The sequence below is a fragment of the Trifolium pratense genome, linkage group LG5 (assembly GCF_020283565.1).
Source record: "Trifolium pratense cultivar HEN17-A07 linkage group LG5, ARS_RC_1.1, whole genome shotgun sequence".
Classification (NCBI taxonomy): domain Eukaryota; kingdom Viridiplantae; phylum Streptophyta; class Magnoliopsida; order Fabales; family Fabaceae; genus Trifolium; species Trifolium pratense.
Genome location: NC_060063.1, coordinates 22,731,382 through 22,758,653, shown reverse-complemented (window position 1 = coordinate 22,758,653; position 27,272 = coordinate 22,731,382). Strand labels below are relative to the sequence as shown.

At 34.9% G+C, this 27,272-nt stretch overlaps 1 protein-coding gene across 2 annotated transcripts; it reads right to left on the bottom strand.

Annotated features, from left to right (window-relative positions):
* Positions 1–7,450: 7,450 nt before the first annotated feature.
* Positions 7,451–10,973, bottom strand: LOC123887062. 2 transcript variants are annotated; one of them, XM_045936334.1, is made up of 13 exons: positions 10,914–10,973; positions 10,755–10,818; positions 10,468–10,671; positions 9,793–9,942; positions 9,408–9,541; positions 9,236–9,305; positions 9,030–9,120; positions 8,811–8,880; positions 8,623–8,718; positions 8,416–8,515; positions 8,125–8,267; positions 7,837–7,975; positions 7,451–7,655 (listed from the first exon to the last, which is right to left on the bottom strand). In XM_045936334.1, the coding sequence occupies exons 2-12, from the start codon at positions 10,813–10,815 to the stop codon at positions 7,844–7,846; spliced, it is 1,251 nt and encodes a 416-aa protein (XP_045792290.1). In that variant the 5' UTR covers positions 10,816–10,818; positions 10,914–10,973; the 3' UTR covers positions 7,451–7,655; positions 7,837–7,843. The 2 variants fall into 2 exon arrangements, with proteins under 2 accessions (XP_045792290.1, XP_045792291.1); XM_045936335.1 differs by having other exon boundaries at positions 10,755–10,925.
* Positions 10,974–27,272: the final 16,299 nt, after the last annotated feature.

Sequence of the window (27,272 nt, the reverse complement as noted above, 5' to 3'; positions counted from 1 at the left end):
CACAGAGCAGCATGAAATTTAACATGAAAAGCAACAGCGGATTCCAATCAAACCAAGCATGCATATATATACATATATATATACATAAGCCATATTCATCCCTAAGGATGTCACTTATACAAGAACTAGCATAACAAAAAGGTAACACCGATATACGATGAAATCCAAGCGTAATCCCCGACTCGATGTTACATTACCAGAGCATTCACTATTTACAAACTCTAGTCAAAAGCTAGTACTAAGAGGAGTAATCTATGCTAAGTCTCCTCACCAAAAGGTACTTCAACACCACGCTAGAACAGCAGTCTAAACGTCGGCACAATCCTCAGCCTGAATATCTGAACCCCCAAAGGTCCAGCAAATAACACAAAGCAGAGAGTTAGAAAACATAATCGCATATCATACGAGCATAAGAAAGACCTTACACTTTCGAACTACATCATACATATTCTAACTCACGCCAAAACATCGCACTAAACGATTATCAATTAATAAAGTTCAACACAATTCAACCAAATAATGTCACGTACCATTTATCAAACATATGCGCATTTACCCTAAGGTATCTAATGCCAATTAATTCACTGTCATGCCATCCCTAGACATAACTAAATGCATGTGGTACCAAGATGTCTCACCAACGGTGGACCAAGAACAGTTTTATATCATGCTGGATATGTCGGAACTTACCGAACCATCTTATCTCCCTTGGATAAGCCAAAACAGTTTTATATCCTGTTGGATAGCAGCTCTGGACTCATGGATTCATCTAATCCGATCCTCGGCTTCATTATGGACACATAATCCATTTTCGTTATTGGAACCCAAGTTTCCAATGTTCACATACAATCATGAATGCATGTATGCATACACATATCAACCATATGATATTCTCTAGCTCGAAGCTACTCTTTTATGAATGCGGGAACACAATCCTAACACATTCACTTAACATTGCAAATTAATGCCAAAACATAACATTGCTCATATTAAGCTACAACTTATTGCATACACGTTTATCAATCATATAATGATGAACAATAAGCATTAACAGTATCAACATGTATCAACAATCATGTAAGGATACCCTTAAACCATGTTACAAGTGCCTAATCACACTTACAAACATCAACAAGAATTGCTGTCACAGAGGCCTTCGCTAAGCGAAGCCTTAGCGAGACATGGCGAACCACACCAGGAAGTAACCTGCTCATGGCGAGCATTGGCGAGCTTCAACGAACTATTCGCTGAGCGAAGGCTTAGCGAGCCTAAGCGAACCTCACCCGGAAGTCACCTGCTCATGGCGAGCATTGGCGAGCTTCAGCGAACCTGTTCGCTACAGCGAACTCCTGGTCGCTTAGCGAACCACACCAGAACAGAATATCTGTTCTTGAGTTATCTAAGGCGGTTTAACCTTAAATCAACTCAAAAATTCACCCAAACATGTTATAAATTCATATAAACAGCCATTTCGAACATATATGGTATCAAGGAACATTAATCATCCCTTCCAAACATCCAAATACCTCTAACAATCAAAATCATGGCAATTTCTTGGGTTTTAAGTAACTTTCATAAACTTTCCAAAAATGATCCAAACACATACATATTTTTCATGAAATCAAACTAGTGATTAACACATACAAAGTGATGATGAAGAACATCATACTCACATACAAAAGCTTAATCAAAATCTAAAAGAAATTGAGTGGGAGAGTTCGGGAACGGAGACATAGACAATCTCCCCTCTCCTTACCACTCAAGAATCATGAATTCTAATCTCTTACCTTAAGCAAAGATGATGATCCAAGCCTTCTCTTGCTCAAGCTTTCTCTTAGCCAAAACCCTAGCTCTTGCTCTATCTTGCTTCTACTCACTCAAACTCAAAGAAATGGATTTATGATACTATTCATATGTTTGACTTGCTACTTATACTACTTCTCATGGTCATGAACCAAGCCCAAATGGCTTAGGCCCATGCCTCTCACGCCCCTTTAAGCCCAAAACAAGGTTCTCGCGCCTAATAACTTACGATCGGCTAAATAATTATTCGTCGCTCACTAAAATAATAAAAGCCAATTAATAAATAAAATAACATTTAATAAAATATACGAATACGAAAAATGGGTCGTTACACAATGCTTAAGGTATGAATTGTGTCTTATTAAGGAAATATTTTTCTTCCATAATAAATCAATTTAATTGATATTTTTTTCTTTAGGAAATAAAATTATAATTCATACCTTAAGCATATCTATTTTCTTTTGGAAATAAATTTAATTATAATTTATACCCAGAATATTTTATATATATATATATATATATATATATATTCAATTCAAGAATATTTGTTTAATATTAATATCATATCCTTGGTTTATGGGATTTGAATTTATTTTGTGAAATTTTTAAATATTTGGTGTTGATTGAATGTGAGAACTGAGAATCATATATAATTTTAAACTATATAATCTTACGATTTGAGCCTAAAATATTATATGAGAAACTCTTTTTTACTTTAAAAGTTGTAACACTAATGTTAATTATTTTGTTAAAGTGTTCTATTTGGAAATTCATTTTAGGCTCAATTTTGTTAATTATTATACCAAATGTTTTTTTATGATAATTATTACACCAAATGTTATTTATGTGAATATTTGTAAATATTTTGTAAATTTTATATTGTCTTGTTGTTATTTGAATGCTCACTTGCAAACTGTTATTGAAATTATTATTTTGAGGAATTATTAAGACAATTGAGTATTAAATTATCCTTGCATTGATTTATTATTATATTTTTTTATTATTATATATTGGTTTGCTGTTGATTTGTGGCTATTTGAGATGACTTGTAAAGTCATCAAAATTTATTGGCTCCATTTGCGAGGAAGAATTCGAGTGGCAACCTGAAGTTTGCTTGGAGCTCATTTATATAAATGTACCAATGATTGGTAAGGGCACTCACTCGCTAATTTGATGAAACATTTTTAAACGGACATAAATGACAATAGTAACAATTCAGCCCAATAATAAGGGAGATGTTGATTTGCAGACCAATTAATTGCATAAGTATAATCTTCTTGTCATTCATATATGAATATCAATATGGAACAAGAAATGAAGAGATGCTGAATATCTCTATATATTACCACGCATATTTTGAATAAAGTAAGTGTAATGAAAAAGTTATAAACCAGAAGTTTATACTACACTTTTATATATAATAGTGCAATTGAAGCACAAATTATTGTAAACCAGAAGTTTACAAATCATATTAAATTTATTGTTGGCAATACCGGTTGGGTCATCCCGGATTTATTATGATGCGAAAAAAAAACTATAAATATATAGTGAAGGGCCTGAAGTTCCTTCATTCTAATAATTTTTATTGGTTACTAATTCCCAAAAGAAATTGATAATTTGAGATTTTTGACCATTTAGATATTTTGTGACTTGAATTGATGCATCAACTAAATTGGTCACATGCATGTTTACTCACAACCAGAAGTTTGTGAGTTTGTTTTTTCAAATAGTTTTGCTAGGATCTCATTTTCTAAATTCTTAGAAAATATTTGATAAGTATCGTATGTCAATTGAAATCGATATCAAATAGAATATGATCATACAAAAAATGGACTTGAAGATCCATTCTTTAGCCGTCTAAAGTAATTACATGACTGATACTTATGAGATCATAACTTCTAATTTATATTTTGGGAACATTCAAACATGAATATTGAGATACTAATTCTCATCAAGCCAACTAGTTATTATAAGTTCTCCCCTAATTTACAATTTGAACTTTGTTTATAAACATGATTCCCATATAAGCATTTTTGGATGTGTTGTGTATGTGAAATTGCTCCAATAGAATGCATTTAAACTGTTCTTAAAGAATATTGGGAAAATGTATTTGATATGAATCTCCATCTATTATAAATCATCTTGAGCCAAAAATTGGAGAATTATTTACAGCCCTGTAGGCTGATTTTCAAGTGATGAATTAATTTTCCCAATATTAGGGGAGAGAATAAGCAGCTGAAAAATATGAACCAGAAGTTCAAATAAATCACTTGAAATAAATTAATGTTATTATCTCACATTGATCCTCATAGTTTGAATCAAATGTTCAAAATATAAATCATTTGCAAAATTTATGAAATCAACTATTAGCTGCTAATGCTCCAAACAAAATGGATGTCCCTGTTGGACAATCTTATTTTGCAAATCAGTATTAACCACCCTGAAGTGTGGTAGATCAGTCGGTTCCAACGATAAAAATCCTCAAATAAGAAAATGAGCTAAAAAGAAAGATGACCCAAGTGAGGATATGAAACTGTCAAAAGAGTATTTGACATAATTGAGTTATAAGTTCCAGAAGAACTTCTCAGGTACCTAAAATTTATGATAATAAAGAGATCTCGACGAATTATGTCATGAATGAAAATTATGTCACGAATGGAATATGATGGAACCGAAAGGAAGTCAACGTTGACGATATTTTATATATAATATAGCGCTATTTGTGAAAAAGTTAATGAGGATCATGAACTAAATTCTATTGAGAATTATAGACAATGATTGTCTAAATGAAAACGCAATTGCTACGTAATTAAAGTCACTTTGCAAAGTGAAGATTTTTGGACCAGCAGTCCATACACCTGAAGATGTAAAACATGATAGATACGAATTAATTTTCGTGTGAATAGAAAATGTTGACATACAAACATTAAAAGCTTGATTTTTTTATTCAAGCATATTGGTAAAAGTTTGCCATTGAATGTGAAGAGAAATATTCACCTGAAGTGAAATCAAAATCCTTCTCTTACTTAATTAAGTCTTACTTGATTAAGTTTATTAACACATGGAAAATTCAATTTATTTGAAAAATGTGTCACAATATATTTGTATGGCTCACTTGTTAGTGTGAATTATATAAAACTCCTTGAAGGATTTAATTTCCACGAGACATACATTTCAAACTATTTGAGAAAAGAAAATATACAAATATTTAAAGTTTGACTCATTATTAAAGAATAATGATAAACGTCTATCATTAATTTTCAAGAGGCATATTCACTTGAAGTGAATTCAGAACTTCTTTATAATTGATTAAGTTTAGTATATGTATTTGAATGGCTCACTTAATAATGATGATTACATGAAAATCATCTCACTTGATAATTATATGAAAATCCCAAAAGGATTTAATTTTCGTGAGACACATATACCAAACTATTGGAAATGTGACTTAATAAACATGAATAAGTCTCCTTAAAATACTCGAGCAATATATATGCATGTTGTATAATATTCTTGTTGAATATTTCCAAGTGAGAAATATGAAAATGATCTTTGTTCATTTTAAGAAAATATTTGGCAATGAATTTTTTTTATCTATCTATGTTGATGATAAAAATATCATCAAGAGACTCCTTAAGAGCTTGAAATATTGTCATTTCTTACAAAATAAGTATTTGAAGAATATTTTAGAGTTCGAGTAAATGATGAAGAACTAATTGGTCCTGAAGTACCACATTTTAGTTCAATTGGGGCCAAATACATTATGGACCTATTATTTGTTGTCAATATATCATCAAGTATATATTTTGTTATTTTAGATATGCAGGTAATTTGTTTAATCCTCGTAAAGGTATAGATCACAAACAAACTATATGTTCACATGAAGAAGTACAATTACTCATGGAGATCTATGAAACAAACAACAATAACAATATCATGAAGAAAAAAAATGAGAGGAAAGTTGAGGAGAATAGAAGATAAATCAAGAATGTGATTTGGTTGAAGTGTGTCATTCATCAGATACAAGAATTTGTGAGTTTTCTTCTAAAGGGTTCTTGCAACGATTCAACATGAAAATAATTGCACAAACTACATATTTGGAGAAGATTATATGATAAAGAAGATAAGACATGTCTTTCTATAAAGTCAGCTTCAAGTAAAACTTTTGAGCAACTACTACAACTACATAAGATTATTTGATTTTCTTCATCTCATATATAATTGTCTTTATGAGGGGGAGATATAAATATGTTCTGCACTCTTTTTCCCTTAACCATGGTTTTGTCCCACTGGGTTTTTCCTGGTAAGGTTTTTAATGAGGCAGTTCACACACAAAGGATGATGTACTTTTTTTCCTTCACTAGGATTTTTTCCCAATGGGTTTTCTCTAGTAAGGTTTTAACGAGGCATATCCTCGATGGACATCCAAGGAGGAGTGTTATGAATAATTTAGTGAATGTCCATTAAGCATTGATCCATTCCACTGGCCCATTATATTGTCCTATAAATATGACTTGTATTGTCATGTAAAGACACACCTTGATGAGAATAATACAATCTCTATTCTTTCTCTCTTCTCTTCTTCTCTCCTCTATACTTATATATTATTACTACTACTTATATTTCATAACAGGTCAAACAAAGTTGATGTATTTAGTCCAAATTTTTAACCAAATATATCAATTTTTTTAACCAAATTTTTCTTATATTTTATTACGGAAAAAAGTATATTTATTTATATATATTTTTTTTTTATGTAAAGTAGTAGTACTCCCCCCGTCCCAAAATATAAGGGAAAATTGGTCAACAAAAGTTGATGTATTTAGTCCAAATTCTTAACCAAATACATCAACTTTCTTTGACCAATTTTCTCTTATATTTAGTCCAAATTTCTTTGACCAATTCATCAAAGGGAAGAGTTGTTGGCTGGTTATTGGCTGATATACCTATAATTCGTGGAAGTGTGCTCGACTTCAATTGTTGGGAACGAAAATATGTTGAACCATAAAAATCAGTGTTAGTACAATTATGGCCCCAACCCAAGCATCGTTGCTTGCTGGCGTAAACTTCAAATTAAAACTAAAAAATGTTTTTGAAATTGTAAATATTATACTCGGTGGAATGTTGTTGGTGAAGACTTAAAATTTTGGAGTGCATTATCTCAATATTTTAAGTTCGAATTTTTTAAATGTCACTTTTTAATGTTAGGTCAATTCATTCATGTAGAGTAAAACTCTAACTCTAGATAGATCATATACTAGTAGACAGTGGAATTGATAGCTTTCAAATTTTTAAGTTCTTCTATATATTGGCACAATCAAAAGAAATGGTCCTACTTGATGGTGCCGCGATTGTATCGCATCTAAACATGGTTCCCATTTTTTGTTAAGGGGCTCTTGTGTTGATTATGGGAGACCAAGGATGTTGTTTTATGGGTCTCCACGTTCGTGGATTAAAAGGGCGCAGGCGCAACAATTTATGAGGTGATAGTACGTACCAATTGAATTGATTCAAATGGGATAGTAACTAAAGGTGTTGAGCTTTTTAATCAAGTAGTTAGGAGTTCGATCTTCGACTCTTACAATATATGAAGAAAGTTCGATTAGGAGAGAAGAACTCATTTAGTCACCACTATAATTAAGTGCCAAAATGATTAAATTAATCGGGTTAAATTGAAAAAATTTCAGCATTATTTTTTGAACAAACAAAATGATAACATTGTTAAAATGATCAAAGTAAGTGCCAAAAGTTCTATACCACAAAAAGCAATTTTGACTCATCTTGTTAAAATATGCAAAATTATACCAACTTTTTTATGCTTTTGAGTCCCAAAAGTTGGTATTCTTAGGTATTTTAGGGTCTTGTTAACATGTGCATATAGGGCACATTATAAAATATCCTAATATAGAAATTTCACATTTAATGATACAAGACATTTAATGCTTGAAAAGTTAAAATGCACAAATTTTAAAGCATAATTTCTATTTTTACTACCTTAACATGTGCCATATATGCACATGTTAACATTCTCCTATTAATATTATAGACATTTAACAGGTCCAACCAAAGCAAGTGCTTCCCTTAGAGCCATTAAGAGATGCTCAGGATGATCCTCAATTGAAGCAGCTCCACCATGTTGGGATTGCATGGATCTCAATACTCTACCAACAATCTGAATTAAATGGGTGCAAATAGTAAAATTGGGAAGAATAGCATGTTAATTTCACATAATATAACTCACATCTATTCTTTTATCTAACCATAGAAAATTAAGAACAGAAACAGAATGAAAAATGAATAATCAGACATGAATTGTTTTACCTTTCGCGCGTAGCCACCATAAGCTATGCCGCTAATTAAAGCACACGATGGATTAGATGGACTGATTGTTGTTTGAAAGAGTCCTTCTCTTTTCAACCCTTCAATTGTGTGAGCATTAGTTCCACCAGCAAGTTGAAGAAATCCTACAATGTTAAGGGAATGAAACGTTAGTTAAATCATATGATAGAGCCCGAAGGCCTATTGGTATTGGATGACCAGGATAAGAGAGACATGATATGATAAACTACCCGTGAAGGTTTTAAAAGAACCATAAATTGAATTAATACAAACCGGGAGGTCTATCTTTTGCTTGAGCTAATTGAACAGCAAAGGCTATTGACTCCTTAGTTGCTCCTCTACCAATATCGCCACTCATTGGACGGCCGTCTAACTAGTGTTTATACAAGGCAAAGATTAATTTGTTAAAAGTAATATGTAATAGAATTTGGCTTATAAAAATTTATTGTTAAGTTTGGTTAAAAGAGAGAAAGGCCACACCTGCCATAAGTTGAAGCTTTTAAGATTTGGTTTCATAATCGAGAACATTTTGTTCATAGATGATATTGTCGAATCTCCAACATTAGGTAAACTAACCTGGATCATTTTAATCATAAATTGTTGAATCAAATGAAAATAACTTATAAAGTATTATTAACCGCTTAAATATTGAAGAAGGCTCGACTTACGGCTACTAGCTTCAAATTTTGTACCGAATCTCCTAAAGCACGCCAGAGTTCTTCGAACTGTCTACTCTGTCTATAGAAATAGAAGCATCATATTCGCACAATGAAATGTATTTAGAACGATCAATAAAACATAATAGAAATAACATATCTCACATTAGTGAAAACTGAAGTTTGATCTTTTCATATAATCTGCTAAATAATTTCAAAATCCTTCATTACCTTCCACTTGTATGTATCTCTATAGCATCAACATCATTTCTCTTGATCAAATCAGAAGTTGTAATAGCATCCCTAACATACGTTACCTCTCCTGGATCGATACGAAAAGTATTTATTGTTTAAAAAATTGAATAATATCAAAAGAGATAGCATCTAAATGTATCTGAAACGAATAATTAAGAGAAAAATCTAAGAAAATATTATACTTATTTTATCATATGGGCAAACTGGAAGACATCGACCACAGCCATAACAGCGTTCCGTTATGACACCGTCCTGCACGTTCAAGCCAATTGAACGAAACAAGATTTATAAGATGGCTTACATGTTTATGTTAAAAAAAAACTGAGGTTTTAAGTAAAATCGAGTAAAAATTACCTTCATTACTCTTGATGCTTCGGTATTATATGAAATTCCTAAAGTAGATTTCTCTTGGAATGAGATTGCATTTGCAGGACACACATTTTCACAAGGGCGTGAACAGTCGGCTGGACAGTCCTCCGGATCAAATTCTGTGTTAAGACGGAATTGCTAAAAACCTTCATTAATTGTCACACTAAGCATATATTAAGCGAATTGTCACACTAAGCATAGATTAAGCTTTATAATTAATTAAAATTGCACATAAACCAGATGAATCATATGGCACTATGTTTTGCATACATGGATAAGGTTACTGCAAATGAAGATTCATTGCGAATGTCATCGTCCTCTAAACCATGTCATAAGATTTCGGATGTATGTTGTATAAGAACTGTCTTACCGGCTTTGCGAAAATGAAGATCTTTATCATCATTAACACTGATCATCACCCATGGTCTTCTATGGCAGCATAAGATGTCTTTTGCAGCTTGAATTCCTTCATTCACAGCACTAACAACCGATGCATCAGCAGCGCAGTCAATGCAGTCAACTGCAACAAACGACATAATCAAACATACAGCTTAATTAAGTACTAGTTATATAAGTATTCATCACATAAGCGCTTATGTATAAGCTAATTTTATAACAAAATATAAAATCAAATCAAGGACCAACTATTCTGAGAGACCAATCGGTCCACTAGTGGAGAACCCAATTAAAGCCAAAGCAAAGTTCTGTATAGATTATGTTATAAGTTACTTTAATAAGTTCTCTAGTACTCATAATTTAACTCAAAGTCCAATCCCTTAATGTGTTCCTTTATAAGGCCAAATAAGTTAGCATTTTATGTAGTACATACTCGGACACAAACACCAGACACAACACTAACAGATCCTAAACAATAATAATTTGACAAAATAAAAATAATTAATTGAATTTAATCACATGTGTCGGCCTCATACACCAGATATACATATACTTTCAATATAAAAATCTAATAAGATATTTATTCATCTGCGTCACCCACCATTTATATCTACGGACCAAATACTCCCAAATAAATTATAATAATTACCTCCAGCAAGAGTGTAAACCAAACTGAGATTTCTGATATCAACAACATCTTCAAAGCTTGCACCACAAATGAGCTTGACCCAATTGCCTTTATGGAGAGACTCAATTGGAGTAGTCGATGATGATGAAATGGAAGGAAGTTCCAAAGTGTTGTTGATGAGGTTCTTGACTTTCTGATGAAGAACACACTTGTTATTGTTTTTGACTGGAATTAAGCACATTCATTTCATTAGTATATGTTAGATACATAGATAGATATATACAGAGAGAGTGAAAAATAGAAAGAACCTTTATGTTGAGTTGAGACAGCTGAGATATTTGTGGTGCAGAAAAATCTCAAACTAGCCATTATCTGCAACAAACAAACATTGCTTATAAATTTATTAAAAGAATATTTCAATTAATTAAATTTCTTAAGGGAAAGCTTGGTCGTCGTTGTGATTTTACCAAACTTGAATTATTAAGTCTCCAAAGTTACAAAGGGCACCGGATTTTTAAAACAAAAAGATATTAAAAAAATAAACATTCCAATTATTATGTGTAAACTAAAACAAACAACAAATTGACCCGATTTTTTTCCTGAGAATCAGAAGATTAATATAAAAAATAAGAAATAATTGATATATACATAATAAAAAATAAAAACACATAATTGAATATAGTGTGATACAGGTAGTAAATACTTGAGGCCTAAAATATTTGATTTGATCTTAATTTTTAATATTGATATATATATGTTAATCCGTGAAAAAAATGAGATATATGTTTATTTTATGTAAAATGAGATATATGTTAAAAATGGGATTAATAGTATATGTTTTTTGTGGTTAATAAAATAGTTAAATTGTTCAATAGGACATCTCAGTTTTAATGTCTAATTATTATTATTTTTGAATAAGCAAAATTTATTAAAGAGTGAATTAAGCATAAGGTGTGCTAATTCACTACTCAAAAGTCAAAACCAAAGCCACTTACAAAAGTTGGGATCTTCAAATAGAAACGAAATAGAGTACTCAATTTAAGATAAAAATGATGAGAGATTGATAAGTGTCAAAAAATAGTAAAATTACATATTAAATTAAGACATTTAGTGACTTATTTTGCAAGTTATTCAATTAAAATTTCCCACTATTATGTAAATATGAGTTTTGCGAGTGAAATGATCAATTTATACTCCTTTTACTTAATTTCAACAATTTTTGTAGGTTTGTGGGTCAACAGATGAATTCTGACCAAGAAACAAAGGATTGAAGTTTTCACTTTCTCGCTAAGCGAGGCCAAGGCGAGGGCACATTGAGAATCAACAAAAAATTGGCACGGAGCTGCTCAAGTCATTCAACGAGCTTCGACAAGGTGAAAGCGGGAGTTCTTGCTAAGCGAGAGTGGCGGTCAGAAGATTACGTGTCAGCAAACTCACCGATGAAGAAATGCTAGCTCGCTAAGCGAGCTTTTGTTTTCAGATCTAGTATAAATAGCCATCAGTTGCAAAATTTTAGATCATTCACTTGTTACGAAGTCCAGAACAGAGAGAAATACACCCGAAACAAGTTTCAAAGGGGAATTGAAGGTGGATGTGCATCATTTTGAGGAATCAAGTGGATTAATGTGTTGGAACAAAATTGATTTAAAAATATTTGCCCCTAAATCTATTAAGGTTTTGATGATAACAAAGTATTAATAAACAATTGGAAGGACTAAAAATTTAATTTAAGTGTGCAGGACTTAGACTCAATTAAACTCTGATTAAAGATCAGAAGATAAGGAGTTCAGAAGTTTGCAAGCGTTCAGAAGATTGTGAGACTCAGAAGTTGTAACCTTCAGACGATGAAGTCTTCAGAACTTCTTAAGGTCTAAGCTTCTTCAAGCTCTGATGATCTTCTTGAAGTTTGTAAAGATTCTCTTTTCCAAGTCAACTCTTCTACCAATGAAGAAAAGGACCTTTCAAGCCTGATCAGAACAGCTAATCTCTTTTTGTCTGTCCTCTTTTGAGAACGTGGGTCATCAGTTGTGTTAGCTGAATAAGGAAAGTCTTCTCTGCAGTAGTCAAAGTACCTGAAACTCTTACTCAGTTTTAGATACAATCAAACTGCATCAAGACAGGCTGCTTGAAGACAAAAGGTTATCTACTTCAACGGTTATCTTTGCAACGACTCTTTTCTAGTCATATATATACTAAAGGAATCAGTAGTAAACAAATATCAAGGATTATTATTACGCACGAACAAACTCTGAATTTCTCATGCAAAGCTCTGAACCTCTGAACTGTGTTGTTGCACTTTTAGTTCAAATATTTAGTATTTGTTCTTCTAGGTTCTGATCAAGAGCTGTTGTATTCATTCTATTATTCATTTCATTTGTACTTGTGAAGTCTCTTGCTTGTGTGCTTGAGCAGTGTGGTGAAGTCTCTTGCTTGTATGCTTGAGCAATTGTAATCTTGTGTGATTATAGTGAAATCCCTTGGAAGTGCAAGGGGACTGGACTACTCTCGTTTTGTGAGAGGAACCAGTATAAAGTGCTTGTGTGATCTCTCTCTATCTCTTAACTTGTTTTATTGTGTTATTTATCCGATGCTATTGAAGTTAAGTTAAGAACTTGAAAAAGTTTTAAACTTGACTAAAACACAATTCAACCCCCCCTTCTTGTGTTTTCACACCTTCAATTGGTATCAGAGCTCTGGTCTGTTACTTTCACTTAACAGTGAGACAGTAAAGATCTTGTGAGAACACTATGTCTGGAGGAGACGATAGTAGCACTAGAACAACCGGTGATGCCAGTGGTGCTGGTGGTGGTCCTAGAAATGCTTTTGGTTTTGACTACTTGAGTAATGAATCACATGAACATAGTGGCAATAGGAAAGCCCCTATATTCAATGGTGATGCATCATTATTTGAGTGGTGGAAGGAAAGACTGTATAGCAATATTACTGCTATTGATCATGAGTTGTGGGATTTGGTTGAGCTGGGAGTAACTTTTGAAAACTTAAATGAACATGGAAGATTGTCCATTGAGCATAGAAAGTTACTCACACCAGCTAACTTAAAAACCTACACTAAGCATCATAGAGTAAAGGACCTTGTTGTTGGTGCTATTAGACATGAAGATTATGTCAGAATAGAAGACAAATCTACTGCTAAATCTATCTTTGACTCTATGTGTGCTACCTATGATGGTAATGAAAAGGTTCAAGAGGCTAAGGCTAGTCTCTTGATAAGGCAATATGAACTATTCACTATGCAACAAGATGAAAACATTGAGACTATGTTTACAAGGTTTCAAATACTTGTATCTGGTCTTAAAGCTCTTAAGAGAAGTTATTCCACCTATGACCATGACCATGTTCAGAAGATTCTGAGAAGTCTTCCTATTGCTTGGAGACCTAAGGTCACTGCAATAGAAGAAGCTCAAAATCTCAAGACTCTGAGTCTTGAGGCTCTGATAAGCAATCTCAGAAGCCATGAGATGGTTCTGAATGTTGATTCAGAAGCTAAGAAGAAGTCCAAGTCTGTGGCCTTACAGTCAACTAGGACTCCTTCTAAAGCTCTTAAGACTCAGCTTCTTGACTTTGAAGAGGAATCTTCTGCAGATGGTCAAGAGGAGGAAATGGGTGAAGATGAGTTTGCTTTATTCACCAAGTTTCAGCAATGGAACAGATTTAACAAAAGAAACTTCAGAGGTAACAGCTCCAAAAATTTTGTCAGCAAAAAGGATGATCAGAAGAACTGCTTCAACTGTAAGAAGCCAGGACACTTTATTGCTGACTGTCCAGAAATGTCTGCCAAAGACAAAAGCAAAAGATACAGCTCAAAGAATCAACAATTTAAGAGCAAATTGAAAAAGAGTCTGATGGCTACTTTTGAAGAGCTATCATCTGAGGAAGAAGTTGAGGAAGAGGAAGAGGCAAATCTAGCCCTGATGGCTTCAACTGACTCAGATGCAGACTCAGAGGATGAATCAGAATCAGATTCAGAAGTAATAGATGAGGTATTTTCTGACTGTTCTAAATCTCAACTTATAACTGCACTTAACAAGGTCATTGAGAAACATCTCAGAGTGTTAAGTAAACAAAAAGTTTTACAAGAAAAGCTTAACACTCTGACTGAACAAGCAGAACATTTTAAAGGTCTATATCAAGAAACTCTGAATATAGTGAATGACTTTGAAAAGGGTTGTGCTGTTTGTCACAAACCTATTGATGAGCAGGAAATAGCTCTTCAACAGTTTGTGCATCTCAACCTTGGGAAGAGCAAAGCTGCTAATAGAATTTATAATGTTTTGAGACATAGAGGAGAAGGACTTGGCTATGAATATGGTAGAACATATTCAAAGCTGAAGACCTTTGCCAAAAAGGTTGGAAAATCTTGGGTTTATTATGTTGTTCCACCAAGTGAAGAGGGAAAGAATCCTGGTACTTTTGAAAATGAGGATGATGATCTGAGTGATTTAGAAGCTGACAGCTCAGAGGAACCAAGTTCCTCAGGATCTGGAAAGAAAAGTTCAGAAGATAGAAGTTGTTCAGAACCTGAGAACATTAGTTCAGATGTTCTGAAAACTTCAAAATCTGAGACTTCAATTTCTGGATCCAAAGGAACTTCAGTACCTGAAGCTAGTCAATCTAAAAGCTCAGAAGTTTTTAAAAGAAAAAATTCAAACTCCAAACCTCAGATGCAGTACAGGACTCAGATTATTTATGATTCTAGAGTCAGTAGATATAATCAATCAGAACATGGGATTGGTGATAAATACAAACCCTGGAATCATAAACAATCCAAATCCTGGAATAATAACAGATCTCAAACAAAGAAAAGGTTTCAAAAAGGTTATTATTCCAAACCAAGATCTTTCTCTAACACTAAACAACATAGTAAGCATTTGTGGACTAACAAGCGTGGACCCAGAAGATGGGTACCAAAAGCTGAAATAATGTACCATTCAGATTTACCAACTAGGAAAGGATATGTCCTACCTAGAGCATGGAAACAAGTCCTATGCAAAGGAAGAAGGGCTTATGTCCTAGACAAATGGCTGACAAGTTCTCAAGTTAACAATCAGAACTTGAGAAATGAAGAGGAAGAATACTGGTATGACTTTGTCATTAACTGTGATAAAGAGTTCTACCGCAATGATTAAAGTTGTTTCTCATACAGCCTGCCACTCAAAGAAGTATCATGAATCACTCATGGTATCTGGATAGTGGATGTTCAAGGAATATGACTAGTGACAAACAACTTTTCTCCAAGTTAACTTTGAAAAATGGAGGATCTGTTGGCTTTGGAGGTAATCAAAAAGGAAAGATAATAGGTACAGGTACAGTAGGTAATTCTTCCCTATCTATTAATGATGTTTGGTTAGTTGATGGACTCAAACATAACCTATTGAGCATAAGTCAATTTTGCGACAATGGTTATGTAGTTGTCTTTAATAAGGAATCATGTATTGTGTCTAAACAATCTGATAACTCCTTGGTATTCAAAGGTCTGAGAAAGAACAATGTTTATAAAATTAATCTTTCTGATTTGAATGAACAAAAAGTGATGTGTCTTTTGACCTTGAGTGAAGAAAAATGGATCTGGCATAAGAGGTTAGGCTATGCTAACTGGAGGTTAATCTCTAAGCTTAGTGTTGGGTTTTGTGTTTGGCTACATTTTGTAAAAGCCAACTTTGCCAGATGCTGGACAAAGATGCTGCAGCATCCTCGTACAGCATCCTGATGCTCTGTTTTAAGTGCAGAATTTTTTCTGTCAATCTCGTTCAAGATTTGCTTCAAATATTAATTCCAGCACGTGTGTATATGCAAGACGAGACTTACTGCACAAGAATTGTCCAAGTCGGCCTAAGGAAAGTTATTAAAAACAAAAATATAATTATATTATATTTTTGTTCGATTTTTTTTGTTTGGTACAACACAAAACATATTTTCAATTTTAATCTAGGTTTGGCCGCAATTCTCACAGCTGTACAAGTCTGAAGACCTAACTTGGACATCAAGACAATTGAAGACTATAAATATGTGAAGCCTCAAGCCTTTACAACTCGTGTATTCAAAACCTTGTCTTTCATAAAGCGTGCGTTTTTTAAGGTTTTGGTTGTGTGTTTTTTGTCAGCCTTTCTTGTGTCAATCTGATGCAAGTTTAGGACTGTGTTTGTGTTGTTTATTGTAAGCTGCTCCTAAGCTTTTAAGCACGGAGTTAGTGTGTGTGATTCACTCATAAGCTTTTAAGCAAGAGTGTGGTCTAGTTTCTAGGAGAGTGTCTCCATCTTGATCGTTATTATTGACAGCAACATGGTATGTGTTGTTAGAGGGAATTTGGGACGGGGTCTCATTATCTAAGAGGTTCTTAGGTAGGATTGCACGGGTAGTGTCTAGGTGATAAGTCAAGTACCGGGTGTTGGTCGAGGGCTTTGAACTAGAGCTATTATAGTGGATTCATTCCTGGATTGGTATCCCCCAGAGTAGGTGACGTTGCACTGAACTGGGTTAACAATTTCCTGTCTTATTTATTGTTCTGCAATTTATTTATTTATTTACTGTGTTCTGCGACTGTCTTGCTGCAACGTGTGCTATAGCATCTTGTGCAGCATTGTGTTCACTGCGTGCCAGATTTCAATTGGTATCAGAGCAGGCACCCTTTCTGGTTATAGGGTGAGCTCCAGGGAAAATGTCTGGCAACATTGAAAAGGAAGGAGGGCTTGTAAGCAGACCACCGCTTCTAGTTGGTGTCTCCAACTATGATTATTGGAAATCGCGCATGATTGCTTTCCTAAAATCTATGGATAGCAAAACTTGGAAGGCTGTTTTGAAAGGATGGGACCCCCCCGTGGTCATTGACAAGGATGGAAAGCCAACACTTAAACTAAAAGCTGAGGAGGACTGGTCTAAAGAAGAGGATGAGCTTGCTTTGGGAAACTCAAAAGCATTATATGCATTATACAATGGGGTAGATAAACACATCTTCAAACTAATCAAAAAATGTGTCTCAGCAAAGGAAGCTTGGAAGATTCTTGAAACTGTTCATGAAGGTACTCCTCAGGTAAAAATGTCTAAATTACAGATTCTTACTACTCAGTTTGAAAATTTACGTATGAAGGAGGAGGAAACAATTCAAGATTTTCATATGACTATTCTAGACTATGATAATCAATTTGATGCTTTGGGGGAGAAAATTCCCGAAGAAAAGTTAGTAAGAAAAATGCTTAGATCACTTCCAAAGAAATTTGATATGAAAGTCACAGCTATGGAAGAAGCCAAAAATATATCTGAGATGAAGCTGGATGAACTGGTTGGATCACTCCAAACTTATGAAAGTGTTACAAATGGAAGAAGTGAAAAGAAAAATAAGAGCATTGCCTTCTCATCTAAAAATAATGAAGAAGAACTGGAGGATGAAGAAGAATCTAATGAGAGTATCTCTGAGGCCATGGTGTTATTGGGAAAACAATTCAACAAAGTTCTGAAACAAATGGATAAGAGACCCAGATCAAATTTCAAAAACAATGCTCCAAGCACTATGCGCAGCAATGAGAGTCAAGGAAAACCAAAGGGTGATGAAAAATCAAACTTAAACAGAAACATTCGATGTCACGAATGTGAAGGATATGGTCACATCAGACCTGAGTGCCCAACATATCAGAAGAGAGCAAAGAAAGGACTAACTGTCAGTTGGTCTGAGGATGATGACTCAGAAGATGATACAGCATCTGTAACTGCTAAACATATCTCAGTCTTAACAGGTATTGTTACATCTGATACAGAATCTGATGATGGAGAGGTAACCTATGAAGAGCTTGCTGCATCCTACAAGGAACTTTGTCTTAAAAGTGAAGAAATCTGCAGGGTTATTGAGAAACAAAAGGTAACCATCAATGAGTTAAAAGCAGAAAAATCTGAGAATATCTCAAAAATAGAGGAACTTCAAAAGAAGGTAAACTTTCTATCCTCTGATCTTGAGATCTGCAGGGTTATTGAGAAACAAAAGGTAACCATCAATGAGTTAAAAGCAGAAAAGTTTGAGAATACCTCAAAGATGGAGGAACTTCAAAAGAAGGTAAACTATCTATCCTCTGATCTTGAAGAAGCTAAAGAAGTCATTGAAAAATTAAATACTGACATTTGGCGGCTGAGAAAATTCTCTGACATGTTGTATAAAGATGATGAGCATCTTGACAAACTTCATAAGGCTGATGGACAACTGGAGGAAATCTTAGAGAAAAATGTTCGAAAGCCTAGAAATATTGGGCTTAGCTATGAAAATGTCAACAAATTCAAAAATTACAGTCCTAACCTCATGTACATGGAGCCTAAAGAAACTCAAAAGCAAAGGATGCCTTATCAGAAGCCGCAGCATCATCAGCAGCATCCCATGTCAAGAAATAGAAGAAAGCACCATGCTTGGAGATGTCATTACTGTGGTAGAAAAGGGCACATAAGGCCTTATTGCTACAAGCTATATGGGTACCCTAACAGACGTCCTCAGCACAAACCTGTTTCCACAACTGCTCCTACTCAACAAGAATGGAAACCTAAAGGAGAAAATGAGAAGAAAAGTGATACAATTCAACCTGAAGAAGAGATTACTGCTCTGATTGCTCACACATCACTTAGAGCTTCATCAAGGGAAGACTGGTATTTCGATAGTGGCTGTTCAAGACACATGACCGGAATAAGTAAATTTCTTGTTGGAATAAAGTCTTATTCAGCTAGCTTTGTTACCTTTGGTGATGGTGCAAAAGGAGAAATTGTTGGGATAGGGGAGCTCAGAAGTAATAGCTTGCCTAAACTAAACAATGTACTGTTAGTAAGAGGATTGACTGCAAATTTGATAAGTATTAGTCAACTATGCGACCAAGGAATGAAAGTAAACTTCACCAAATCTAAATGTCTGGTTACAAATAACAAAGGTGAGATTTTGATGAAAGGTGTCAGATCAAAAGACAACTGCTATCTATGGGTTCCCCAAGAAGAAGCAAATATGTCAACATGCTTAATCACTAAAGAAGATGAAGTAAAACTATGGCACCAAAAGCTTGGTCATCTTAATCTAAGAAGCATGAAGAAAGCAATATCTAAAGAAGCCATCAGAGGACTGCCAAATCTCAAAATTGAAGAAGGTAGCATATGTGGAGATTGTCAGATTGGAAAGCAAACCAAGATGCCACATCCAAAGCTGCAGCATCTTACCACTACCAGAGTTCTTGAACTTCTACACATGGACTTAATGGGTCCTATGCAAACTGAAAGCTTGGGAGGAAAAAGGTACGCATATGTTGTTGTTGATGACTTTTCTAGATACACCTGGATAAATTTTATTAGAAAGAAATCAGAAACCTTTGATGTGTTCAAAGATCTATGTATTCAACTTCAAAAGGAGAAAAACAATGTGGTATTAAGGATCAGAAGTGATCATGGTAAGGAGTTTGAGAACTTCAGTTTCTCTGACTTCTGTGCCTCTGAAGGCATCATACATGAATTCTCATCTCCCATTACACCACAACAAAATGGTGTAGTAGAAAGGAAAAATAGAACTATACAAGAATCTGCAAGGGTAATGTTACATGCAAAGAAGCTTTCACATGGTTTTTGGGCAGAAGCTATGAATACTGCCTGCTATATTCATAATCGTGTCACCCTGAGATCTGGAACAACAACTACTCTATACGAATTATGGAAGGAGAGGAAACCTACTGTTAAGCACTTCCATGTGTTTGGTAGTAAATGCTACATCTTGTCTGATAGAGAACCAAGAACCAAAATGGATCCTAAAAGTGATGAGGGCATATTCTTGGGATACTCAACAAATAGTAGAGCCTACAGAGTATATAATAATAGAACCAAAACCATGATGGAGTCTATAAATGTGGTAATAGATGACACCTCAAGTGAAACTGCTGAAGATGATGCAGAAGATGCTACAGCATCTATACCAGGTGATGTAGATTGTGAAACTACTAATGAATCAAAGAATGATACAGAGGTTACTGCATCTGACCAAATCTCTGCTACTCCAAAGAAAGGACCTTCTACTCGTACTCAAAAGAATCATCCTACAGACCTGATTATTGGTAATCCCAATCAAGGAATTACTACTAGAAGGACACTTGACATAGTTTCTAATGCTTGTTTTGTGTCTAAATTTGAGCCAAAAAATGTGAAGGAAGCTCTGACTGATGAGTTCTGGATAAATGCTATGCAAGAAGAGCTAAATCAGTTCAAGAGGAATGAAGTTTGGGACTTGGTTCCTAGACCTGAAAATGCAAATGTAATTGGTACCAAATGGGTCTACAAGAACAAGTCTGATGAAAGTGGAACTGTGACCAGAAACAAGGCAAGGCTGGTTGCACAAGGATATTCACAGATTGAAGGGATAGATTTTGATGAGACTTTTGCTCCGGTTGCTCGTCTTGAATCCATTAGATTACTTCTAGGAGTGGCATGCATTCTAAAATTCAAGTTATTCCAAATGGATGTGAAAAGTGCCTTCCTCAATGGGTACTTAAATGAAGAAGTATATGTGGAACAACCAAAGGGGTTTGTTGATCCAAGCTTTCCAAATCATGTTTACAAATTAAAGAAAGCTCTTTATGGATTAAAACAAGCACCTCGAGCATGGTATGAAAGATTGACTGAGTTCCTTACTAGTCAAGGCTACAGGAAAGGAGGAAATGACAAGACTCTATTTGTGAAAGAAGATCAAGGTAAATTTCTAATAGCACAAATCTATGTTGATGACATTGTCTTTGGAGGAATGTCTAGTGAGATGGTACAGCATTTCGTGCAGCAAATGCAGTCTGAGTTTGAGATGAGTCTTGTAGGTGAACTAACCTACTTTCTTGGGCTCCAAGTAAAGCAGATGGAAGATACAATTTTTATCTCCCAAAGCAAGTATGCAAGAAATATAGTGAAAAAGTTTGGTATGGAAAGTGCTGCTCATAAAAGAACACCTGCAGCAACCCATTTAAAGCTTACCAAAGATGAAAAGGGAGTTGATGTAGATCAAAGTCTTTATAGAAGCATGATAGGAAGCTTATTATACCTTACAGCCAGCAGGCCTGATATTACTTTTGCTGTAGGAGTATGTGCTAGGTACCAAGCTGAGCCAAAGATGAGTCATCTTGCTCAAGTGAAAAGAATTTTGAAGTATGTGAATGGTACATGTGATTATGGGATCTTGTATACTCATGGTGAGAACTCTATGCTAGTAGGATATTGTGATGCTGATTGGGCAGGTTGTGCAGATGATAGAAAAAGCGCCTCAGGAGCTTGTTTCTTTTTGGGCAACAACCTTATATCTTGGTTCAGCAAGAAACAGAATTGTGTATCCTTATCTACAGCTGAAGCAGAGTACATAGCTGCTGGTAGCAGCTGCTCCCAGCTATTATGGATGAAACAAATGTTGCTGGAGTACAATGTGGTACAAGATGCTATGGCATTGTACTGTGACAATCTTAGTGCCATCAATATTTCAAAGAATCCTATCCAACATAGCAGGACGAAGCATATTGATATTAGACACCACTTTATTAGAGACCTAGTTGAAGAAGGTATTGTGACTCTTGAGCATATTGCCACTGAAGAACAACTGGCTGATATTTTTACTAAGGCTCTAGATGCGGTCCAATTTGAAAAATTGCGAGGCAAACTTGGGATTTGCCTATCTGAAGAGTTATAGCAATTATTGCAAGTGTGGCGTGCAGTTTTCTCTTCAACTTATTTAGTAATGCACGCTGTTATGGGTAATGTTGAAACATCTGAAGATTTGGTAAGAATTGTGTGTTTGTTGATGATAAGGATGTTTCTTGTGGTGAGAAAGTATTTGTCAGAGAAAGTTATGTGGTGTTCTCCCCTACTGTGTTTAACATTTGTTGGTAATGATATTAGCGCTCCAATTGAGGTCAAAGATGACTCTGTGTTGGAACATGTCAAGAAGAGTGTTCCTGAGAAAGATGCTGCACATGATGCTACAACATCTGCAGCACGGGAAAATTTGGATAACATCTTGATACCCGAGTCTCCAGATGATGTTATTGTTCCTGACAAAGAAAAGGGTTCTGAAGCAACTACTACTGATAATGTTCTTGTTCATGATATCTATGTGATCCCTTATGTTGATGATAGTGGTAAAACTATGTCTGTTCCTTTGAATGTTGATGAATCTGCTGAGAAAGATTCAAATGTTATTTATGTGGACAATCTCAACCTTACTGAGAGGACTCCTGCTTCTAGTACTAGGAGGTTAAAGAAGGCTTGATGTGGAAAGGAATTTAAGTGAAGATTTTTTACAATGCTAAAAGCTTGTTGATTTGATTAAAGCAGAAAACTGCAACCGGCTTCAACTACTCATTCCAATACTCTGACTACAGGTTTGGCTCGGTTTATAAATGTTGTAGGGACCAGATCACCTCTTGACCTTGGTTTCCATATTCTTGATGAAACTGTTCTGCATGGTGGTGATACTGAGGTAGAGGAGGAGGACTCTGACGCAAGTCCTTCTATGTGACCTGCTTATGCTTTATTTGCATGTCCTTTTGGATTTTAATTTGTGGGCTACGCCCTGATGCTCTCTGGATTGTAACATGCATAATCCATGTCGTTTGGGTCCGATACTCCAGGTTTTCTATGCCCTGATGGTCTGTCATATGCACTTTATGAGTTCCTATGCTCTGATTCTCTCTGCACTCTATGTTTCTCTATGATCTGATAACTCTGTGGAAGTTCTGCTCCTACTGTGTGATACTGACTTTATTTGTCAGAATTTATGGCTAAAAAGGGGGAGTAATATCTGTTGTGCATGATGTGATGAAAAATGCTATAGCATCTAGTATAGCATGTTTTATGTGATATGCATGTTTTGAGGGGGAGTGAATGTTTATGCATAAATTGAGGGGGAGTAGGTAGAATTTATTTTTCTACTACTTTTAATATGCATGCTTATATAGGAATTTATTTTTCCTATTCTCTGTGGCGTTGCTAAAATTTTAAGGAGTTTATTTCTCCGATCTTGAATCCACTATGTGAGAGTTTATTTCTCTCTATCTGTACTTTGAGGCTAAGATGTGTTATGTTCCGCTGTTGCATGCCTCTGATGCTTACATGCTAGCTACCTTTTCATCTGATGAAATTTTACTTTCTTTCCTAGTTGTGTGCTCATGTTGACTTGAAGGAAAGTTTAAATAGCCTAGCATTGTTCTACTTTCTTTCCTAGTTGTGTGTTTATGTTGACTCGAAGGAAAGTCTAGACAGTATCTCTCCATGCACTGGGCCAAAGTTGTTTTAGCCAAAATTTGCCAAAGGGGGAGATTGTTGGGTTTTGTGTTTGGCTACATTTTGTAAAAGCCAACTTTGCCAGATGCTGGACAAAGATGCTGCAGCATCCTCGTACAGCATCCTGATGCTCTGTTTTAAGTGCAGAATTTTTTCTGTCAATCTCGTTCAAGATTTGCTTCAAATATTAATTCCAGCACGTGTGTATATGCAAGACGAGACTTACTGCACAAGAATTGTCCAAGTCGGCCTAAGGAAAGTTATTAAAAACAAAAATATAATTATATTATATTTTTGTTCGATTTTTTTTGTTTGGTACAACACAAAACATATTTTCAATTTTAATCTAGGTTTGGCCGCAATTCTCACAGCTGTACAAGTCTGAAGACCTAACTTGGACATCAAGACAATTGAAGACTATAAATATGTGAAGCCTCAAGCCTTTACAACTCGTGTATTCAAAACCTTGTCTTTCATAAAGCGTGCGTTTTTTAAGGTTTTGGTTGTGTGTTTTTTGTCAGCCTTTCTTGTGTCAATCTGATGCAAGTTTAGGACTGTGTTTGTGTTGTTTATTGTAAGCTGCTCCTAAGCTTTTAAGCACGGAGTTAGTGTGTGTGATTCACTCATAAGCTTTTAAGCAAGAGTGTGGTCTAGTTTCTAGGAGAGTGTCTCCATCTTGATCGTTATTATTGACAGCAACATGGTATGTGTTGTTAGAGGGAATTTGGGACGGGGTCTCATTATCTAAGAGGTTCTTAGGTAGGATTGCACGGGTAGTGTCTAGGTGATAAGTCAAGTACCGGGTGTTGGTCGAGGGCTTTGAACTAGAGCTATTATAGTGGATTCATTCCTGGATTGGTATCCCCCAGAGTAGGTGACGTTGCACTGAACTGGGTTAACAATTTCCTGTCTTATTTATTGTTCTGCAATTTATTTATTTATTTACTGTGTTCTGCGACTGTCTTGCTGCAACGTGTGTTATAGCATCTTGTGCAGCATTGTGTTCACTGCGTGCCAGATTTCACTTAGCAAGCTTGACCTTGTCAGAGGTTTACCAAAAATCAAATATCACTCAAACACACTTTGTGGTTCTTGTCAAAAAGGAAAAATTACAAAATCATCTTTTAAACCTAAGAACATTGTTTCTACCAATGGAACTTCTTCACATTGATCTGTTTGGGCCAGTTAACACTGCCTCTATCAATGGAAAGAATTATGGATTAGTAATTGTTGATGACTACAGTAGATGGACTTGGGTAAAATTCCTAAGAACAAAAGATGAAGCATATGATGAGTTTAGTGTTTTCTGCAAACAAATTCAAAATGAAAAAGGCTACACGATTTTAAAAGTTAGAAGTGATCATGGTGGAGAATTTGAAAATGAACCTTTTGAAAACTTTTGTGAAAAATATGGCATCTTGCATGAATTCTCTTCTCCTAGAACTCCTCAACAAAATGGGGTTGTAGAAAGGAAGAATAGAACTCTGCAAGAAATGGCCAGAACCATGATGCATGAAACTAATGTAGCAAAATATTTATGGGCAGAAGCTGTAAACACAGCATGTTATGTTCAAAATAGAATCTATATCAGGTCTAAATTGAACAAAACTGCTTATGAATTGTTCAAAGGAAGAAAGCCTGACATTTCTTATTTTCATCAGTTTGGATGTACTTGTTACATCTTAAACAACAAAGTCCATCTAAAGAAATTTGATGCTAGAGGTTATAAGGGTATCTTTATAGGATATTCTGAACGCTCAAAAGCATACAGACTGTATATTTCTGAAACACACACTGTGGAAGAAACTATGCATGTCAAGTTTGATGACAAAGAGCCTGACCAAGTGTCAGAGCTTGTGGAAGGTTTGTCTAGATTTCAGGTATCAGAGGATCAGTATAGGTATCAGAGGATCAGTATTCAGATATTCCAAACTACTCAGAACATCCATTCTCTGAAGAACCTCTGAACATGACAGCTCCTACAGACTCTGAACAACAAAGATCTGAAGCAACTGCTGAACCTGCTATTGATGAGTCTGAAGATGATGAACCCCCAAGAAACACTTTCAAATACAAATCATCACATCCAGAGGAACTGATCTTAGGCAACAAGGATAGTCCAAGGAAGACAAGATCTCAACTGAGAAATGAGGAATCGTTAGTTGGTCTTATCTCAATGATGGAACCTTCAAAGATTGATGAAGCTCTGAAAGATGATGCTTGGATAGTGGCAATGCAAGAAGAGCTGAATCAATTTCAAAGAAATGATGTATGGACTCTAGTGCCCAAACCTTCACACAAGAACATTATTGGAACAAAATGGGTATTCAGAAACAAGCTGAATGAACAAGGTGAAGTGGTAAGAAACAAGGCTAGATTGGTTGCACAAGGTTATAGTCACAAGAGGGGATTGACTATACTGAAACCTTTGCACCAGTTGCTAGACTTGAAGCAATCAGGTTACTTCTATCTTATGCTGTTAATCATGGAATAACCTTATATCAGATGGATGTTAAAAGTGCTTTCTTAAATGGTTTTATTTCTGAAGAAGTGTATGTTAAGCAACCTCCTGGTTTTGAAGATGTCTCAAACCCAGAACATGTTTTCAAATTGAAGAAATCACTGTATGGTCTGAAACAAGCTCCAAGAGCTTGGTATGATAGACTTAGTAATTTCCTTCTTGAAAAGGGTTTTGAGAAAGGGAAGGTTGACTGCACACTCTTTAGAAAAACAACCAAAGAAGACATTTTAATCATTCAAATTTATGTTGATGATATTATTTTTGGTTCAACTAATGCTTCCTTGTGCAAGAATTTTTCTAAGATAATGCAGGATGAATTTGAAATGAGCATGATGGGAGAATTGAAGTTCTTTCTGGGAATTCAAATTAATCAGAAGAAGGAAGGAACTTATGTTCATCAATCAAAATACACCAAGGAACTTCTGAAGAAGTTCAACCTAGATGATTGCAAGATAATGAACACTCCTATGCATTCAACTACCAACATGAGCAAGTCAGAAGATGAAGGAAAAGTAGACCAAAAGGTCTACAGAGGTATGATTGGTTCCTTACTCTATCTGACAGCCTCTAGGCCAGATATTTTATTCAGTGTTTGCTTATGTGCAAGATTCCAGTCAGATCCTAGAGAATCTCATCTTACTGCTGTAAAGAGAATCTTTAGGTTTCTGAAAGGAACAGCTAATCTTGGACTTCTCTATAAGAAATCCAATGATTATGTGCTAAATGGATTATGTGATGCTGACTATGCTGGAGATAAAATTGAAAGAAAATCCACAAGTGGCAATTGTCAATTTGTTGGTGAAAACCTTATCTCCTGGGCTAGTAAGAGACAAACTACTATAGCTTTGTCTACAGCAGAAGCAGAATACATTTCAGCAGCTAAGTGTTGCACACAACTACTCTGGTTAAAATATCAGTTAGAAGATTATCAGGTAAGCAGTCACAATATTCCTTTATATTGTGATAACACTGCAGCCATTCATTTATCAAAAAATCCTATCCTACACTCTAGAGCCAAACATATTGAAAT